This window comes from Falco biarmicus, chromosome 6 (assembly GCF_023638135.1).
Source record: "Falco biarmicus isolate bFalBia1 chromosome 6, bFalBia1.pri, whole genome shotgun sequence".
NCBI classification, from domain to species: Eukaryota; Metazoa; Chordata; class Aves; order Falconiformes; family Falconidae; genus Falco; species Falco biarmicus.
Window position 1 is genome coordinate 22,287,471 of NC_079293.1, and position 20,974 is coordinate 22,308,444.

General features: G+C 39.4%; 1 protein-coding gene across 4 annotated transcripts in view; it reads right to left on the reverse strand.

Annotated features, from left to right (window-relative positions):
• ARHGEF10 (Rho guanine nucleotide exchange factor 10) overlaps nucleotides 1-20,974 on the reverse strand; it is a 117,139-nt gene that overhangs the window by 54,539 nt on the left and 41,626 nt on the right. For all 4 annotated transcript variants that reach the window (XM_056343945.1, XM_056343946.1, XM_056343943.1 and 1 more), the window contains 9 exons: nucleotides 20,809-20,923; nucleotides 18,872-18,984; nucleotides 15,193-15,270; nucleotides 14,776-14,955; nucleotides 13,048-13,164; nucleotides 10,887-10,979; nucleotides 9,294-9,464; nucleotides 7,365-7,510; nucleotides 4,224-4,399 (listed from right to left, as the gene is read on the reverse strand). In XM_056343945.1, coding sequence (XP_056199920.1) covers nucleotides 4,224-4,399; nucleotides 7,365-7,510; nucleotides 9,294-9,464; nucleotides 10,887-10,979; nucleotides 13,048-13,164; nucleotides 14,776-14,955; nucleotides 15,193-15,270; nucleotides 18,872-18,984; nucleotides 20,809-20,923 — 1,189 coding nt within the window. The remainder of the gene's footprint in view (nucleotides 1-4,223; nucleotides 4,400-7,364; nucleotides 7,511-9,293; nucleotides 9,465-10,886; nucleotides 10,980-13,047; nucleotides 13,165-14,775; nucleotides 14,956-15,192; nucleotides 15,271-18,871; nucleotides 18,985-20,808; nucleotides 20,924-20,974) is intronic.

Sequence of the window (20,974 nt, forward strand, 5' to 3'; positions counted from 1 at the left end):
CATAGAATCTTAGAATCATAGAATGGTTTGGGTTGAAAGGGACCTTTAAAGGTCACCTAGTCCAACTCCCCTGCAATAAGCAGGGACACCTTCCACTAGATCAGGTTGCTCAGAGCCCCATCCAACTTGACCTTGAAAGTTTCCAGGGATGGGGCACCTACCACCTCTCTGGGCAACCTGTGCCAGTGCTTAACGCTCTCATCATAAAAAATGTCTTCTTTACATCTAGTCTGCATCTAACTCTTTTAGTTTAAAACCGTTACCCCGTGTTCTATTGCAACAGGGCCCACTAAAAGGCCTATCCACTTAGCAGCCTCACCTACCATTATAGTAGTTTTCTTATCTCACCATAGAATCAAGTCAAATGCTCCCGTAACCACCTAAACCACGCTTCAAATACCTCTTACTGAACTCCATTACACAACACAATTCTTTCAGCACAAGTAAATCAAACCCAAGAACGTACAACTTCCTACTCATGCTGAAAATATTCCTCTTTTGCTATATTAATTCAAATTTTTAGTACTATGAATGTGTCTGTCCTTCTGCACATGGACTAACTGGGAGGGAGAGGACAACAGCAGTAGCCTACCAGAAACAGTACATGGATTTAATAGGGAAAAAATTCATCTTCCATCTTTCTGCAAATGGTTCTACAGAAGAAAATTCACACATCAGGCTTCTGTCACAAAGAGTTAAGCTAACTACTTCCACAGGAACTGTCCAGTTGGCATGCCAGAGACTCATACTCACAGACATTCAAGCAAGATTAACTCCGATACATGAAATAGGACTTTGCCTAATTTGCTCAGAGGAATGCGATCCGATAAATGTGCTATTTTTTTCTGAAGACTGAGAATGAAATGTTTTCTGCTTTAAATATCATTACAGGAAGCAAACACAAGTTATAATTGCACTCCATCAGGATACAATATTAGAACCATACAAATAAAGGATTCTGCCAAACAGCTGAGGCTTCAATCCTTCTCCATAAATAAAAGAACCTATAGTCTACTTCTGTTGTATCCCTCTAGCACCAAGAATAAAACAAAAGCACAGCAAGGACTGGAACAGCATAGCAGAATACACCCTAGGAAAATTTTCCTGCCTTCCCCCATGTACCCTCAGGCCACACAGTTTCTCCTGCCAAAAGACAAAGGGCTTAAAAAAAAACAGCCATGAACTTAACAACCCCTGAAAGTGTTCTCTAGAATTCAGAGACAAAAGACTGGTATGCAAAGCAGAACTGGGTACAAAACTGCAAACTGATGATTTTGCCAAGTGAAAACCAAGTTCACACAGCCCTTGCTTTCCACTGTAGAACAGTACTAAAGCATGCCCTTGGTTTATGCATATTCATAAAACCTTTCAACCTTTCAGCAGTTGCATATTACAACATGTATGATATGAATTCAAATTCATCTATTAATTTCTCTGTAACACCCAAAGTTTGCATCCTTTAACAATACTATCCTTTCTTGCAGCATCGTAGAAAGCACCAATTGCATTTAGCCAATAATAGTTTAAATTATACAGTAAGATACAGTTATGACAGTTGCCTCCTCATAAAAAGGATTTTGGCTGAGAAAAAAGTGCCACGATAAGAGAAATGCAGCTAATAATCAGTAATCCTCACAATAACAAACTAGAATCCATTAAGAGTCCTTGTTAATCACAGCAGTAATGTGAGAATGCCAACTTTATACAGGGGTCAAGTACTTAACCTGATGAGTTACAGATAGAAAACAACTTTTCTCAGTCTTCTAGAAACAGAAGAAATGACCCCCCTACTTCTTAATGCTTTTACACAGAATCATCATCATTCTGTATCTCTCCAGCTCCCAGAAACTGGAAATGAAAGCTGAAAATAAGGTCTGAAACATGGTTCTATGTGATGGAAACAGGATTCTGCCTGCAGCATCACAAATTGTTCTTGATGTTATTAAAACCACACACTATGAGGCCACTGGGATTTCACCACAGCACTTGGTATACTTTGAAAACAGAAGGAAACACGATATAACTTTATGACAACCGTTAAGTCAAGCAGTTTCAGGCAAAGAATCGACAATATTTTGTTGGTAGTGTTTTGCAGTTTGTGGTTAATACCCAACAATCTCATGATTGTTGATCCCAAAAAACATGATACTACCATGAAAAAAATTGTGTCATCATCAACTATAAAATGCAGCGTGTTGGTGGGTGCAAATAAACAAGCAACAGTGAACCATTACACAAAATCTTACCAGTCCTTTCCTGCTGCAGGCAGGCTGAACTTTCTGAGCTTCTGCACCTTTAGAGGCCAAGATGACTGGAACTAAGGGGGCAACTCTACAGAATAACTAACACAATTAGGTGTGTATTCAAACTCGTCTACACAGGCCAATTTGGACAAGTCTGCATTCAAAGTAAAACTAGCACAGACACAGCAGTACATGCAAATAGCAAGGCTACACTCTTGCTCTTTCATGATGGGTTATATTCAATTTAGCTCGATCATTTGGCAGAAACATTTGATTAAAGCTGAGGGAAGATTTATTCATTTGTATAACCAGAATCTTTCATAAACATTTTATTTCTTAGCTTTTGATCCCTTTTACTAGGGCAAGACTGAATTAATGCAACGATCAGAGCTTACCAAGAGGACAGTTGTTCAGCTCATCTTTTACCTACTGATTACCATTTAACCTGAAAGTTGAGACTACAAATGATGTACAAAGTAATTTCATTTTTTTGACATATTGTCACCAAACATCATGAAGCTAGGCAACCTCAAAGCCAAGAGGTTCAAGTAAGTTCTACAGGACTGTTCTGGTAAAAGTTTTTCTTTCTCCCCTCATGCTCCAGTTCCCCATCTGATCTTGCTGACAGGCAAGGATTTGGTCTAATCGTCTGTGAAGCTACTGCACAAAGTTGCAGTAGGATTATTCAACAAGCTGTTCCTCCCAAACTCAGCTATAAGAAGGACCCCTCCATTCTAAGTAATATTCTCCTTTATATACATTCAGAGTCATGCATACAGCAGCTGGTAAATGACAATATAAAAGCCTTAACCTCATTGTCTAAGTAGCCCATTAATGGTTAAAAGGAGTTACAAGATGACATCATTCTTGAAATTGAGACATAACTACCTGTAAAAATTTTCTGTGGCTGTTTACAAAGAGAGGAGCAAAACCACCTGACAATAACCATCCTGGAGAACATGGGGGGCATTAAATGCTGCAGCTGCACCTCAGATAATTCTGAAGTGTAATATTTATGCCTCCTTACAGCACAACTGTGGGAAAATTCAGGAAGCCAAGGGTGCAATATTAAATAAATATAATGTGAAATAATGCCAAGAGCTAGCACTGAAATCCATGCAAATTAGTCCACTAACAAGGATCACAATCTAGATATATAAAATGTACTAAAAAAATGCAGTATTTAGGCAAAACACAAGATATAAAAATAACTCATTATATGTGAAAGGCTAGCTATCAAGTCAACTCTTGGAATTCATACATCTCTTGAGGGTAGTTAGCAGGCTTTTAGGAGGGATTAACAGGCACAGAAGGAACTGGCAAACTTCAGAGCTTGAGGTTGAGTTTGGAGAGAGGCTTGGATTAAATTACCTATTGGCATATTGTTTCAAAAACACTCATTAAAATTAAAATTGACGTTTTTTTCTGAAGCACTTATTACTGCGTTTGACAGGTGGGATACTATGGGCTTGAGAGAAGTAACTTCTACCCTGCAGTAAAACCACTTGTGTTGAGACTATTCCACAGCAACAGGGTAGCTGGTCATTTTTATTGAGAGAAACTTCCTTAATTATGGGATAAAGAACATATGCATGACCAGCTACGACGGGACAGCTGGCACACCACACCAAAACAACCTTTTTACAGGTTGTATTGTATGAATATATATATGAATTCATATATATATGAATGCCCACACACATTCATACTTTAAAACACTTTTTGCATTCCTGTATAGAACACTGAACTAGGACAAGTACAAATAACTCATGTTGCAAGGCAGGAGACTGGCTATCACTTTACAGATTCTCTGCTTCCAAGGAAAGAGGTTGTATTACTGTCCATGTTACAGAAGTCTTCATTCACAGAATTCTTTCCTTTGTTTTCAGTAGCCCATTGAAATTCAAATATGGATTTTAATGGGAAAAAAAAAAAACCAACCAAAAAACCCTGTACAAGTCAATAACTCCCGTCACTTACTTGGCTTAGAGTTAATGATGACATTTTCAGCAGAGTGCTGGGGTGGAAACCTGCAGTTCTCTCCTTGGCCCTCACTGCTGCCATACTCGATGACTTCCACTTGTCCCAGCGGTACACTCCACTTCAATAAATACCTCTGGCCAGTTGTCACAGCGCCACTGCTTTCATAGGAAGAGCTGGAAGATGCACAAATTATTGCTTTGACAAACAACTGTGTTTCAAGTCCCATTTATTATTTTAGCTTCTAAAATTTGCTGTTTATCTGTCTGAGCACCATGCACAACTTGAAACAAATACATGCATCAGGCTGACTGTGACTGATCTCTCCTGGAGTGCAAAGAGCAGCTATGCAGGTGCAGATAATCTCATTTACAAACAGTGTAGGACCGCCAGCACAACAGTCCCTACATTTCTATAACAAAACATAAATGACCATCTTATAAGATCAACCTGCATTTTGATACACAAGCTCTTAGGATGACACTTTGGCTCCATATTTTCCTAATCCTTTTGAAACAGTGCTCAAAAGTAGTAACTACTATGTTGAGAGAAGTACGGATGATGGGACCTTTGAATGACTACCAGCAGCAGGGAGGGCAATGTAACCACCCAAGGGCGGACAAGCTAACATTTCTGCTGAGCCCCACAGCACAGGATATTCTTTACAGCAGACCTTAGCAACTGCTGTGGCTTCTGAGCTTAATCTCAAGTGAGCTACTGCTGAAGCGAGCGTGTATCACAAGAGGCATATCAGAGGAAAGAGCACACTGAGGAAGCTCACTTGGAATAGCAATGGCATTAATACTCATTTTCCTTTGTTTCTTTCATTCCCTTATTCACATTCAAGCACACATAACAAACATTTATCGTTAAGGACAAAAGAGATGTTAAAGTGGACAAAAAAGGTTTACTTCACAGAAAGCACGACTGAAATAACAAAGTTAAATGCTTGGGAGAAATCAGCAAAATGCAGTTATTGAGAACAGTACCTAAATGCTGATGTTTAGCTAGTCAGCTACTGTTCCCAACACAGTCATACTTTTGTTTCAATGAAGAGGCAAGTATGAACAAAAACCACAAGTGCCACAGCTTAAGTAAATATTTATAAACTCTTGATCTAGTTCAGAAGAAAGAAAACAAGACTGGGCAGGACACAGCACTCATTAGGGATAGCATCCACCCCCTCCAACTACTGCTACTTAAAAGTTAGGTCTCCGGTTCAAGCTGGTTATCTAGACTACGTGTCAAGAAGGACCTTCTTAGGGGCATGTACTCTGTAGAAACGCATGTCTTTTGCCAGCTATAGAAAATGGTTCTGGAACAAATGGTCCCCAGGCTCCTGGGACATCTGACTGTTTCTGTAAATGTTGGACAAAAGGTGGTTAAGTGTGCTGACACATACTTAGCTACATGTACGTGTAAAACTTCTGAAAAAGTCTACATTTCCAGGGTAAATCTGCAGGCATGCACTGTGAAAACCCCTGCTATAACAGAAGCCTAGCTTAGGTAAGATGCCTAACTTCATATAGCTAAACCAAAGAGAAATAAAGCTTATCCTGCATAAGCCAAACAGGCAAGGGGTACATTCTATAGCAGATGCTTATTTTGCACAAAAACTTCTGGAATGGATACAGGTATCATGTGTGAACTCTGGCAGATTATTTCCTTCAGGCTCTAACTATATTTCACATGACACAGGTAGTTTCTTCTGCAGTAAAAAAAAAAATAAAAAAAAAATCTAAGAGCAGTCCATTAAATCATGGAGGAATCCTAAATCCACACATACAGGTTGCAGGTGGACCCACAGGCAACCAAACACCCCAAGGAAGTCACAAACCTTTTATTTGCTAGTGAATAAAGCTAAAAGTGCATTCACCTATTCTAAAAACTCACTATCACATAAACAAGCAGGTTGGAAAGCAAACCTTAACTGCTAGAGAAAACCAAAATTAAACTTTTTCAGAGCTAGCAAATGCCCATGACACATGCATGCCCAATTACCATCCCAAAGGAGGTTGCTCAGAACCAGTTAATGCCCACAAGAACAACAGTGCTGTGATAACAGGAGCTGTTGACTTAATAAGGAACCCAGAGACTTGGCATATCATGAATTTTTCACATGGAAAATGAAAACAGACTGCACATTGCCACTTCAAGGACAAATACAGAAAATCCAAGATGATGGTATGGAAGAAGATAAAACATGAATGGTTAAAAGTAATTTTCTTGCAAACAACCATAAGAAAATATCCAGGTGTTACTAAGGAGCTGAAGAATTTGTAAAGGAAAAGAGTAACAGGATAGTTGACATAAGCTTGTTCATTTTCTGAAGTGCAGTTATTACATGGCACTTCTCACTCACCAGCATGAGACCAAGCATTCATATTATTACAAAAATACGTACCACATTCATACTTCAGTAATAAACTGAGATATCAACTCATATTATGCTTAAGAAAAGATGTTCTTGGAAGATTTTAGTGTTCCATGTTTTCTTTGTCAGAATGTGCCATCACATAAAACAATTTATGATACAAGCAACATTTGAATGTGGGTGTAACCTTGGCATACACAGAGATATGGTAACAGTAATAATTACAGCCATAATTTACAGAAAGCACTATGAAAAGATGTCTTCTTCAAAGCACCTCAGCTTTAATCCTTCAACATTTGGTCTCAGAGATAAAAACCTTTCCCCAGCTGGAAATTTGTTAGTGACTTCCAGGTTTGTTCTGGTTACATGTATTAGCTTTGTGTTTTGTTTTGTTTTTGTAATTTGCAAATGGTGTCAATTTACATATTTGTATGTGTGTAACTATGAATTTAAGGAAAAGGAGAAAAAAAATCCTACCTTGGCATACCTGTGCTCTGCTAAATGCTAATATACAGCAATAACTAGACACTACAGATAATTTCTATCTGTAAACTCCAACTGATAAAATTTACTTACGTGCTTACTCTAGAACTTCCAAACATCAGCAGGCAATATAGAGGACTGTAACAAAGCTAGCTATCCATTTATTATGACTATCTTAGAAATCATTAGCCATAGTAAAAGCAATTTAAAAAATATTTCAGAAAGTATCATTTCTTCCAGCTGAAGCTTGAATGGTTATTTTAAAAGTATGAATGAATTCTTACCGAATATTTACTGTTGCACACATCAGCACATCATTTAACATGAAAAGTCGTCGTTCTTTGGTTTTGATAATTTCTCCTTTGTCATTGTAAACTGTCTCAACCATATCATCAGTCCGTATGAGGTACCTGTTACCACTGCTGAGCAGCTGGATTTAAGAACAACAAAGCACCGTATATTATACATGGCACATCTAACGTCCAGTGCAAAAAACCAGAAGAAAATAGAACAGGTTATCACTTGCCATCCTAGTACAAGTGTTAGCAGGTGGATCTCCCAAGTGAATTAAGCCTCTTTACTAATTTGATTTTCACATAGAGAAACTAATTTCTGCTGCCACCAACACAGCCTGCAGGGGTTTTTGGTCTTCATATGGAATGTAATTGGTCTGGGAATCTTCCACACTGATAAAGGTCCCCTAGTGGAAAAAAAAAAATGATAGCTTCCACAATTTCTGTGGTTCCCTTCCTTCATCCTTTCTTTCACAGCCCATTTAAGTGCTACACCTGGTTCCAGCTGTCACAGAGGGAGGAGGAAGGGTGCTTGTGCCTGCTCTGTCCACCTGGGCTCACAGAGCTAGCTAAGGAGTGCAGCTGGCAGGTTGCCACAGGCTGTGGAAAAGACGGTACGTGCAAGAGATGCATGGCATGTAAATTGCTCCTGCCATTTGCCTTCAAGGGTTGAGGATCAGCACCGCGTGCAAGCATGAACCAATCCTTCACAGGTCAAACACACCTTCATAGCAACCAAGAGAACAAAATGGTCCATAACTTACTCATTTCCTATCCACCCACCTCCTTCACCCTGCCTGGCATTGTTCCAAAACTGTATATGCAAATATTAACCCACAAGGCACACAGGGCCCTATGTGATTTGGAATGACTATCCACACATACATCAATTCATCCTCTCAGTGCATAACATACAAGATTTCACAGTTTATATGGACTGACAAGAGGAAACCTGGACCACCTCTTAAAAAACACATTCTGCGTCTTGAACTCCTTCAGTTATTTGTAGATGATTAGTAGCTGCTTCAAGAAGTAGGATTATGAGAACTAGAAAAGTAAAATGTCTGAATCCATCTTCTAATGCACTTAGAATGGAAATGTTGTTGCAGTGTAACAATAAATTCAGTATCCCATTTCTGATAAATAGCATAAAACAGTGTGTTCTGTTTGACTACTATGCTTTTATGCATCACAAAACCCACCATTCCCTGCACCTTCAGCATGTCCCCATCACTCCATCCCAGAATGAGTCCAGAGTATAATCATCTGTAACTTCACGAAAGCAAGAACTGAAGCATTTATGCCTTATCTCATGGGAAAGGAGGAACCGTTTTATGATGCAAGACAAGCATCCATATATCCACAGTACAGGTAGCTACTAACAAACTCCAATGAAGATTGTTCCTTCCTTCCTACTGAACGTCTTCTACAGTTCTTTAAAGACATTTCTATTGCATGATCCAAATGAAATATACTGGGATGCATACGCACAAATAAAATATACTGGGATGTTCGTTAAAACAAGGAAGATGTTGGACACATTCAATAGCACATCTTGAAATGCTCCATAGTTGGAAGCACTGCAATATAAGGATGAAGGTAATTACTCAGTTCTAGGATAAATTAAAAGTTTAATTTTCCCATGCAGAAAACATACACAAGAGTTTACTACACAGCATTATTTCCTACACTGCCAGAGAACACCAATACTGCTACATGTTGCCTGATCCAGCGCACAGTGGTTTAACCAAAGAGCTTGTTCAGTCCTGGAAGTAGGTCACATCTCACACCTACCACTAAATTGACCCCATGCTGCCGACCTGCACAGAAAAAAACATAGGTTTCTCTTTGGTGTCCATTTTAGAGATTTCTCAAGGCCCAAAAACTAACTCTTCCATCATACATTCCTACTTTTCTAACCTTGTTCAGATAACGTTCATTCATTGCTTTTGCTATTTGTTTTATTTCACAGCGCTGATCTGCATCCCTTTTCCTTTCATTTAACTTCTCTGCCAGCGTTTCAAGTTCTGTAAGAGCCATCTGTAGAGGTAGTCTGTCAGGATGTCCTTTATTGGTGTTCTTCAACATATCCTGAGGGGAAATGATAAAACAAAACAAACATTAGATTTCATTTCAAAGTCAAGTTCAAAAGATTACAGGATGTAAAGTTATTATTACATTCTTTACCCAAGTACTACTAAAGAATAAGACCAATGAACACCTAAGGAATACTCAGACAGCACATTGCTTACTTTCCTGAATATCTTAATAGTTCTTAAAAAAAGATACCGAATGAGGTCACATACAGCTTATTTACAGGATGAAAGTACAGAGAAGGAACTTGAAAATAAATGTTTAATTTATTAATATTAACCACAATGTGAAAAATGTTACAGTAGAATACATAGGTGTCCATAAACAATGACCTAAAATTAAACTTTTCTGATTTTTACTGTTGTAATAATATTGTATTATCTTTATCACCATTATTATTCCTCACCAAAAAACTGATAGTGTGCTCACCCTGAAGTAGGAGACATTGCTTACTTCATGGGTCACAACAGCTTCTCCAAGTCTTTCCCTTTTGTAGGCAATACAGTAGGAACAACTTGAATTATATTTTTTTCTCCTTTTCCACAGCACTTAAAAATTAGTCAACTATGGCTTCTTGCTGCAATAAACTCTGTATCTTCTGCTACATCAAAAACTTTCGCCACGGCTTCCTACCCACATGCTCCCCCCCAGCTATCTCTGCTCCTTCTCTCACAGTAATTCCCAGACCCACAGCCCAAAGCCTGTCCTTCCCTGTGGCACCTGCCACACACAGCCAACTCACAGCGCTTACTGGGACAGGCCTGCTATAGTCTGGAAGGAGTTACAAACAGCATAAGTTGGTCTGGAGCAGGTCTACACTGGGGAACTGTGCTCTTCCTGCAGCTCAAATGCCTGTTGAGATGAGACCCGAGGACTCCCTGCCAAGTCTTCTGTTTCCATGGGAAGGAAAACAAGATGCTGCAGGTCAGAAGGAAGCTGCACCACACTGCCCACTACCTGTGAGCCAAGTAGTCAGGGAGGGAGCACGCTTTTTTTCTACATCCCACATGTATTCTGAACTATCCAAGGCATGAACTACATCCTCTTGTATTTTTCTTAAATGGAAAGTAATGCCACAAAGTTCCTAGTGGTGTTTTGAAGTGCTGTTAGCTAACAAACTGTATGAACAAGTAGCTCTTTTGAACTACAGCTTTACTTACAAGCAAAATCTAAACTAGCAAGTAATCTAGAGTAAATCTAGTTCATTTTTTCCTGTAGTGTATTTACTGCCTGCCCCGCAATCAGAATACAAGATCAGCACATTATGATGCAATGACATTTTTGCTTCTTATTTCCCCATGATCCAATAGCCACTTCCACTGCAGCACACTCCTCCGGCAGAAGACAGCTACCATGCGATCCCACAAGCAAACCACATAAGAATACACCAAAAGCATCCCTTTGGTAAACGTTATTTACCTGCAATAGTAGAATGAACTGTGGAAAGCGCTGGATAGGTTTCATCATTAAACCATACAGTGTAATTCGATCGGGGCTTGACTCTTGGCATTGCTACAAAGCAAGAAAGCCACACTGTTTAGTACTGTGTGCGTATTTCCATCAGTTAACAGAATGAAAGAGAAAACATTCCTTAAAAATTCTTCTACAGAATTTACATTAATTGTAGTAGTGGCACTTTAAAAATTCTATTTACTATGAAGATTCCACTTAAAAATATTAAATCTTTAAATAAAATCACTTTTACAATGATGGCATGTCACTGAACTGAATCTTCCTTAAACAAACACAGCTGGGATAAAGCCTCACTAGCAAGGGAGCACCTCTATGTATATCGATATGGCACATTCATTCTTTTTACATAAGCAGTGCACTGAAAAGTCTGCTTAACTTCAAGCACAAAAAAGGGAATGTGCTTGTTCAAGGTCTTAAATTTGAAAAATTTAAGTGATATGTTGATTTACATTCTGTAATTTACTATTACTGCTCTGTTTCTTGGGGCTAAGAGACTATAAATCTCTAACTAGCTATGTGTTTTTAAGGGGAAATTTAAGGGAAACATCATAATCTTAGTGCTATGCAAACAAAAAGGTAATTTTTTTTTAAAGAAACTAAGGAAAAGAACATTGCTTTATGTTTGGAAAGAAAAGCATACGAATCCGTTGTTTTGATTATCAGGACTGGCAGATAAAGCCAGTCAAATATCACTTGCATGTGCAGAAAAGCCCTGTTTGTATAAGACATTTCAACATTTGGAAATAGTGTGGCCAGATTCACAGCTGCCCCAAAATAAGGAGAGTAAAGGAAATACTCAATACTAAAACCAAAGCAAACCCAAACAATACTAAACTGGTGTTGTGCTTAAGTTGATATTTACTGCTACAACTATCAGCTTCATAACAATTTGTTTCATTATTTATCTCCACTAACTTTTTATGCCCAAACAGCAGTAGTAAAGATTCAGTCTTCATTGCTGGTGGGCAAACGAAAAAAAGGAAAGTACAGAAATGTCTTCAGTTTTCAGAGTTCGGCTGTGAGTCCGCAGCTCTGAGCATCACCAGTGCCAGCACCGACCAACAGTGATGAGAGCTGTACATTACACCTCTGCTGGAACAACAAGGTTTTAACAATGTGAGAGGTATGGATGTTTCCATTGGTATGGAATGTTTCCGTGGTATGAAGCAGACTCACTAGAGTCTGATCTTCACGGTGCCTAAAGCTTCCAGAATATAATCCTGTGCAGTGCTGGCCACACTCCAAAAAATTGGTAGTTAATGTTAAGAGCTAAAGGCAAATTACAAATCACCCCACCACCACCACCCCTCTCTAGGCAACCTAAGAGCCTCGCTGTTCCGTTTCCCTAGGGCATCCAATTTCAGTGTCTGGTGGACCATTGCAACAGGCCTGACAGGGCGACAGCTCCGAGAGGCACAACTCGATCCAGGACTCTTGGGAAATGGGACAAGTAGAGCTTCCAGGCTCTTCAGCAGTGTCACAGACTGCTTAAAAGCATTGCAACAAATTTTGTGTACCCTCTGTGAGGTATCATTCCCTAGGGATTCACAGCACTTCTACTGCATGTACCAAGCTCTCCATGCACATCATCAGAAGCATCATATTCATCAGGGTAGTACGCATTCTGCACAAAAATTTTCAATTTCAACCCCAAATTAGAAACACGATTTTCAAAATACTAGGAAATTGTTGTGGAATGGAAGTCTAGTTACACTACTTTGCACAATAAAGAAGTCAAAAGTAAAATAAATCCCAAATAAGACAAAGCCTCACATGGTGAATGATTATTTGAAGCTCATCTGATATGAAAGAATCTCAATGTTTTGCCAGGTACAGTCATGCAAACACCAGTAATCTGATCTGAACAACAACAAAACTACTCTGTACTTCAAAATAAATCCTAGATCTAACGTTGTGTTACTATTTTGAAAATAGAGTAGTGGAAGATGAATTCGCTGGGGATTTTTTGTGCCAAACCCATAAAACGTAAAACCAAAGTCCATAAAAAGTCACACAATATACAGCAATCAAATTTACTCCTAACTTACAACTTATACTAACTTATTTATATCATATGCCCAGCTGTTCGAGGATTGAACAAACTCACCTTTAAGAAGTCTAAAAAGGCAGGTTTGGTGGCACATGTTTTCTTGAGAATCCCTACTGCTGTACTGAAGTTGTTTACATATTCGCTGTACGCATCCAATACCATCGATTTAGAAAACTGTAAGGATGAAAGGGTAAACCTTAACTATAAATAGAAAAGATATCTGAAAGCATAACTATCTAGACCTCTGACTGTTGAGGACTCTCCTTGCTCGGAGCCAAGGGCTTTGGCTTGGCCTAGTGCTGAATCTACAGAAATCCTGGTGATGTCCAAAATAATCTTTCTGTAAAAGACAGGTTGAAAACCTAAAGATGTAATGGCTGTGAATTACAAAATGTAAATTTAGAGAAATCGATTTATCTTGGCCACAACACTAGGGTAAAGCCCTGACGACTATGGGCAATCGAAGGGCATCCACTGAGATTCAAAGCAGGTACTGGGATCCCCTCACCATAGGATCATAGAATCATTTAGGCTGGAAGAGATCTTTAAGATCACAGAGTAAAGCTATTAACCCAACACCATCAAGCCCACCACTAAACCATGTCCCTAAGTGCCACATCTATATTTTTTTTAAATACTTCCAGGATGGTGACTCCACCGCTTCCCTGTGCAGCCTGTTCCAACGCTTGACCCCCTTTTAAGTGAAAAAATTATTCCCAAATATCAAATCTAAACCTCCCCTGGTACAACTTGAGGCCATTTCTTTCATCCTATTGCTTGTTACTTCGGAAAAGAGGCTGACACCCACCTCACCAGAACCTTCTTTCACCTCATTGCTGCCTATCTTCCAGATTTGCTGAACCAGCAAAGTCCAAGGGCATTCATGCCCCATCTTCAGCTGGTAGGGGTTTACCAAGAACACAGATTGTGTGGTCTGCAAACAGCTATGTGAAGGGTAAGACAGTTGCCCTCTTAGTAATTTTATCCCTCTCTTCTGCAGAGCTGGTCTCATTAACACTACATAACTAACTTCAATCAAAACAAGACAGGTTTGCTTTAAACAGCAAATCTTTAGTAACCATTCCATTTTGACTGAAATGGGGTCAAAGTACTCAGAGACACAGGTCCCAGCGCTCTTACAGCAGGCCTGAAAAGGTGGTGATTTCTAGCAGCTGGGTGGCAACAGAAAAAAGCACTAAAAGCAGCAGGTAGGCAGCCTTTTCCATCCACACATTTGTGGTGGGAACTATGCCTTTCTATCAACCAAGGTCACTTCTTGTTTTCTCCAATTTAAAGCAGTGGCTAGTTCAGTCCTTTGCTGGGTGAATTCCACTAAGGGTGGTATAGTGTTTTACAAATACTCTTTGCCTGTGCACTAGGCTCAGTTAAAACCCAGGAATTCAGGACATCACCTACTGTGTTTTCTTCTACTCCCAGCAGACATAACGACTACCTGCCTTTTGAGAGACACTGAGCCTCAGTCTCTCCTTAATTTTGGTGGGTTTGTGAATTTCTATCTTCTCAGAAAAAGGAACTGTTTATTTAGATGTCTGAAAACTTGATCAAAGCCTGAAAATTTTGCCCACAATCCTTTCATATCTGCCAACCAGTCCAAAGATGTGTTGGTGTCAGTTTCCTTACCAAGATGGTACATATGCACTCTGACAGTTGCCACAGGCATTGGAGAATATGGGAATAAAGCGGCCAAGTTAGACAGAAAGATATGGAAATGGAATAACAAGCCTAAAATGGAAACAGATTATCTGTTTAGATGCATTTGCTTACTGAAGCAACAAAGACATCACCAATCATTTCAACAGAGTCCCACTCAGATACACGGCTCGCCAGCGCAATCTGAAACATTGAATGGCACTGAAGAATTTCCTTAATACGATAAAAGACCATTTTAAGTTTTCTTTCGCTCAATAATTTTGGCTCCATATCTGAAAGGGGCTTCTCATATTGCTGTGGGGAAAAAAAAAGCATAAATAGATTTAAACAAACAAACAAAAAAGCATCTTCTACAAACAGAAAAAGAACAATGTATGTAACAATATATACACACAAAATCTCTAAACATTTGACATGAAGCAGAAATGTAGCTTCTGTAGCAAAATCTATGTCAGTCATACTACAGATTCTTTAAAAATTCGATTATTTTTCAAATTTCAAAATAACAAAATACAAAAGATATTAGGGTACCTCCAGGATTCTTTTGAGAGCATCCACATAATTCTTCTCACTGTCAACTACAGAGCCCAAAATATACCTTCTCACAACCTGTTGAAGAAACAAAGTTTTGTCTAAAGCTCTAATCAGGTTAACACGTTCATCATAGCTGGGAATGCTGATGATAAAATTCTCATGTTAATAAAACACAAGAAACACAAAGCAATTTCAATGTTGGAACTGCAATAAAATAATACCATACCTTTTCAAAAGTAATTTACTATTACTTTTCATGTTTTAAAGATCACAACAGTTATTGTAGCTGTATCAATAATCACTGCTGACTTGCATTTCCAAGCTTTACTTTTGAAACTAACCTTTTCATTTTAGATGTATATATTTAGGCATTAATATGAATAATAATAGGTATAAAAAGATGTTGGCTAGTTTGGTGAATTACTGCAACAAATCAGGTAACCAGTTTTCAAAATCAGCTTTCAAGATTCATTTTCTATATTTTAATATATTTTATAAATTTATTCAGAGCAACCTGAAGGACAAACAAGAAAACTTTAATTGCCTTTTTAAGGTAAGGCCATAAACTGTACCACTAAGAAAGTACCTAACTAAGTCAACATTCTTTTTTGAGCCTTACCATGCCTAAGTGAAAACCCCACCTAATCTATATTTAGACCTATTGAGAGAGTTGTAAGAGCTTCAGGAAATGCTACCGTATTTTCGTGTTTACGAACTTCAGGTTATTTATCACACCTCCTTCTCTACCTCTTGCTTCTGTAATTCAGCTGAAATGTACTTTGTGTGCATGTGTAGGTGACATGAGAGAAAGGACTGAGGAATCTGTCTGGCTTAAGATTTGAACTTCTTACTGTTATTGATTAGATGTTTTGCTGGTTTTAAGGATTTGTTTTCATCCAAATCCATTTCCTAATCCATCTTATCCCAGGGCTTTCAAAAGTGTGACTGTGAGGGAGATGATAGCATAAGGGCAGGATCAAACCACTTGCCACAGCTACTTGGGAAGGCAAAACTGCTTCTTGTGCTATTTTAAGCTATTCTAAATGACCATGAAACTCACTTTTCAGACTTGCTTCTCTCTGCTCCTGATCCCTAGAGCCTCCTGCCTCCTCTGCCACGGCTGTCTTTAACTCTCCACACTTGTATTTTGCATTATTAAATTAGGTGCAGGTTATCTGAGGATTTTCTTTCAAGTACTGGAATTTCAAAGGAAGACTTCAAAATTATCTGAGGCCTTGCTTAAGGATATACATGGTAGAATTAGTTGTCTCTAATTTGTGTTTAGAGTGGATTTAGCAGTGTCTTATTTGGTACAATATATCAGCTGCTCTGATGTAAAGGACATTAACTCTACTTTTAGTCACAGTTCATTCTTCTGAAAAGAATAAATGTCTGTAGAAAATGTTTTGTTCAGGCTCTAGAATACACAAATATATACTTAATAGTGCCTACAGGTTATTACAATAGATACGCACAACTTACAAGAGGCTCTCGTGCAAGTCTTACATTCATATTCCTGTTTTCGCTAGTAACAGTAGCATACAACGATCTCGTTAAGAATTCAGAAGCAAAAGCTATCTTGACTGAGACCCCACCCGGGACATCGCGTTTACCAGGCACCAGCTTTTAAACAAAAGCTACCGTGCCACCTGCTGTCTAAAACACGCACAGTCATGAAGTCAGCTTGATGGTACAGCAGCCCGGCTTCGAAGGGCCTTCTGGCCCTCACCCTCCCCAGCTGGGATGCCCAAGGCTGCTGTGCAGGCTGCTGGCCCCCAGTCTGTGCCGTGGCACAGGGTTACTCCACCCCAGAGCCAGGACTCGTGTTGGCCTCGGTTGAGATATTCAAGATTTTCCACCAACCTCACCCCACCAAAGCCACGCTGACCAAGCAGCCCCATCCTCCCACACATGGCCTGCTGCACCCCTCCAACTTGGTATCACAGCTGGTATCCAGATTGTTAGTAAAGGCGTTAAACGCCATGGGCCTTGTATCCCCTCCTGAGGGAAGCCACTAACATGAGCCACCTGCTGGACTTTGCACCATGGACTACCACCTTCTGAGCACGGTGCCCTCGCCTGTTTTCTACCCACTTCTAGTCCACCCATACAAATTATATCTCGCCTATATGGCTACAAGGGTACTTTGGGAGGCTGCTGAAAGCCTGGCTAAAGTAATGGTAAATGACATCCTCAGTTCTTCTCTGTCCACAAACCAGTCATCTCAAAGGGACTCAAGCTGGTCAGGCACAAAAGGACACCGGTCAATCTATTGCGGACTGTTGCCAATCACACTCCAGTCCTAAACCCAGAAATAGCTCCCAGGAGCATTTGCTCCATCACCTTTGCAGGGACCAAGATGAGGCCAGCCTGGATCCTCCTTCTTGCGGGTGACAGTATGACATTTACTTTTTTCCAGTCTTCTGATCACTGTGATCTTTAACAACGCAAAAAGTCCCTACACTCAGCACCCTTAAATCCACCCCATCTGGTCCCAGGGATACCTATATGTCCAGCTGGCCCTCAGTACCCCTTAACTGTTAGGTAATGCTTCACTCCAGCAGGACCTGCCTCTAGGCTCAGGGGCTTCAGAGGCCTGAGGACAAACCTCACCAGTAAAAGCTGAAGCAAAGGTGGCACTGAATACCTCAGTCTTTTCAGTGCCCTTTGTCACTAGGTCCCTGCCCCATCAAGCAGCAGACCCGTATGTTTTCACAGCCTTCCTTTTGCTGCCCAAAAACCCCCAGTGAAACTCTCAAACTCCTATTTGGAAAGAAAGAAAACACAGACTGATGCTGAGATCTTACATTATCATAAGATCTTACAGTAACATAACATGGTTTGGTAGTTGCATTGTTACAAGATTAGCACTTCCCTGTGCTAAACACATCAGAAAAATAAACCTCACCAAGCAAACCAAAACACTTAATCCACTCTCCTCAACTCCCCTTTGTTTTGTTTTGTTTTTTGTTCATTTTCTGAAGGTATTGTCCAGCTCATGACTTGACACAGTAAGAAGCTAAAAATTCTCATATGGTTACTACTTGTCATAACAATACAGCAACATGATTTCACAGGATTTAATTTCAGCCAAAAATTTCTAACTTATTATGATTTCAGTGATTTTTGACACGGTTTCCACAGTGACTACAGAGTTTGAGGTGCAGAACAGCAAAATATACTCTTCTATAGACTTGACTTTATTGGGGACAAGCTGGGGTTTTGCTGGCTTTTTGGTTGTGTTTGTTGTTTGGGGTTTTTTTAATCAGGAGAGACCTTAAGATTCAGACAGCATACAGGATATTCTCTACATTTAAAATAGAAATCCCGGAGCACCTGGAGCAATATCTTCTGACTCACTAAAAATGCTTAAACTCTTCTTTTCACTCAGAACAATCACATTTAGTGTAAGCATTCAGGTAGTGAAACAATATAATTTTAAAGGTAATATTATAATGCAAACCAGCCTTTGGCATCTCTGGCTGAAATCGGGACTGATGTAACTATATGCATATATCAATTTTCAAAAAACTACTTATTCAGTTCTGAATTCGATGTCCACTTAATTTATGTTAACCACCAATATGTTTGAAAAGCAAGGCACCTGCAAGCCATTGATGTAGAGCAGAAAGGGAGGAAAAAGAGGCACAAGACCATATTTCCAAAAGCCTACTACCTGCTGCTGTGATAATCCTTCAGGCATAGGAGTCATAATTGCTTCTGTGTGCATACAGTCCACATCAATAAATAAATTTAGCTCCTCCTCTTCCAGACATGATGATCTATGATCTACAAATAATTGAATAACCAAAATGTCAACTTTTACAACATGTAGCTTGAAAGAAAGAAAAAAAAACCCCAAAAAACCCACAAAGATCCTATCATCCAAGCACAGTAATTACACAGCAGTCTTATTTTCACTTACCAAACAAAAGAAATTTCCCAGCACTTCTGTTATCACCTGTGAAATCACACATACCACCACCAATAGGCGCTCCAATACAGAACATCTCTCAAATATACCTCAAAATCCCCAAATCCACACAGCAGGAGATAACTTATGCATCTCGTGCTTGATCTCTAATGCCTCTCTGCAGCCAGGAGAACAGGGCTGCCCAGAGTGCAGGACATGACAACTAGGGTTAAAACACTGCAGCTCCAGGGCCAGCAGTTTCAAAATAAATGACCTTTGGGAAGAAATTAAACATACCCATAATACGATCCAGCCTGAAAAAATCCATATACTCTTCCATAAGCGAACTAAGTAAGTTGTGAAATGTACCGAAATGTTGACTTTCATCACAAATGAGAGTATGGGATTCTGCATTGCTCCCTAGGCACCAATTTTCTGCAAAAAGCACCACCAAAGTGTAGTGATAGGTGGCAGTATGCAGCCGGCCAAACAAGGAGACGTGAGCAAAGGAGAGATAAAGAACAGTATGCGAAACTGTGTCTTAGAAGAAAAAGGGAAGTAAAAGAAGCAGATCTGTTGGCTGGGAGGAATTAATTACTTTATTCGACAAATTTGTCACTAGCTCCCTGCTGATTTGGTAAGTAGCTAAAGGATTAAACTGTCCACAGATATGCTGTGTCTCCTACCTAACCTCTAGAAATGGAAGGAGGAATGCCAGGTTCACTGCAACACTGTGCAAGTAGCTTTCTATTTTCTTAGGTATTTATTAGGTAAATTCAGAAGCAGCTGGAGGCCATGACAGGGATGTAGGATGTGTCCTGGACATTAGAGATAGGGTGCAGCTTTATGTTAGCTCACTCACTAAAAATGTCTCGCTCCATTCTTGTGGTTTTAGCTTCCTAAAACTGTAGTTTTATAAGCTCTGATGTTAAAACCATTCAACTAGTAGGGCAGAAACTTGAGCAGACATACTATCTTTCAGACTTATCCTGAAGAAGAAATGAGTTTGTATTCAGTTACTGCTCCCTGCCTCTTGCAAAAATTAACTGTGGACTGCTGCTGGTGAGGCTCATGACACAGGGTTGGCATGTGTTCTTAACTAAAGAAAGAACACTAATACTTTTAGGTTTTTGATTTTACACCACTTTTTTTTCCCAATTCAATCTCAGCTTTCAACAAAAATCCACAAAGTGTAATAAAGCAGAAGTTTCTTCCCCTACTTCCACTCTGAAGTACAGAAAGCGTTTGTTATCCCTTGGCCACCACAAATTTTTTGAATAGTCAACTTTCACTCCACTGAGAACCATATCATAACAGCAGACTTTCCTGACATGCAGGAGTTACTCAACGGAGGGAACTGGACAGACCTAGTAACTTAAAATAATTTCCATACTTCCATATAGCAAATACTAGATAGGATCTATGACACTGTTTGATGGGATTTGTTGTTGTTAAGTGGACCTTCCTCTGTGGTCCTCAGGCTTCTCAAGTCACTCAGGTTCTTCCCCCAAACCTAAAACTACTCAGGATCCATTGACCATACTGTCATCTGAACTGAGTAGTATATCATACTTTATAGATATAAAGCTGATTTAATGCATTCAGTACTCAGTTCCCAGTACAAAAACCTGCCAGTCCATTCACTTCCTGTCTCAGAAACAATGAGACAGAGTAATACACACAGTAGAATTGGCACATACCTTGAGAAATAAAAGATTTTGTTCTAATGAAAGAACGACCCTTTTTCACAGCTGCTTTTGTCTTTTCGAGTCCATCTTTGGTACCTTCTCTAGCAGCTCTCATAAGCTTTTGCATCTGTAAAATAAATAATACAGTCTACATGTTCAGTGCATAATAGGTACATAT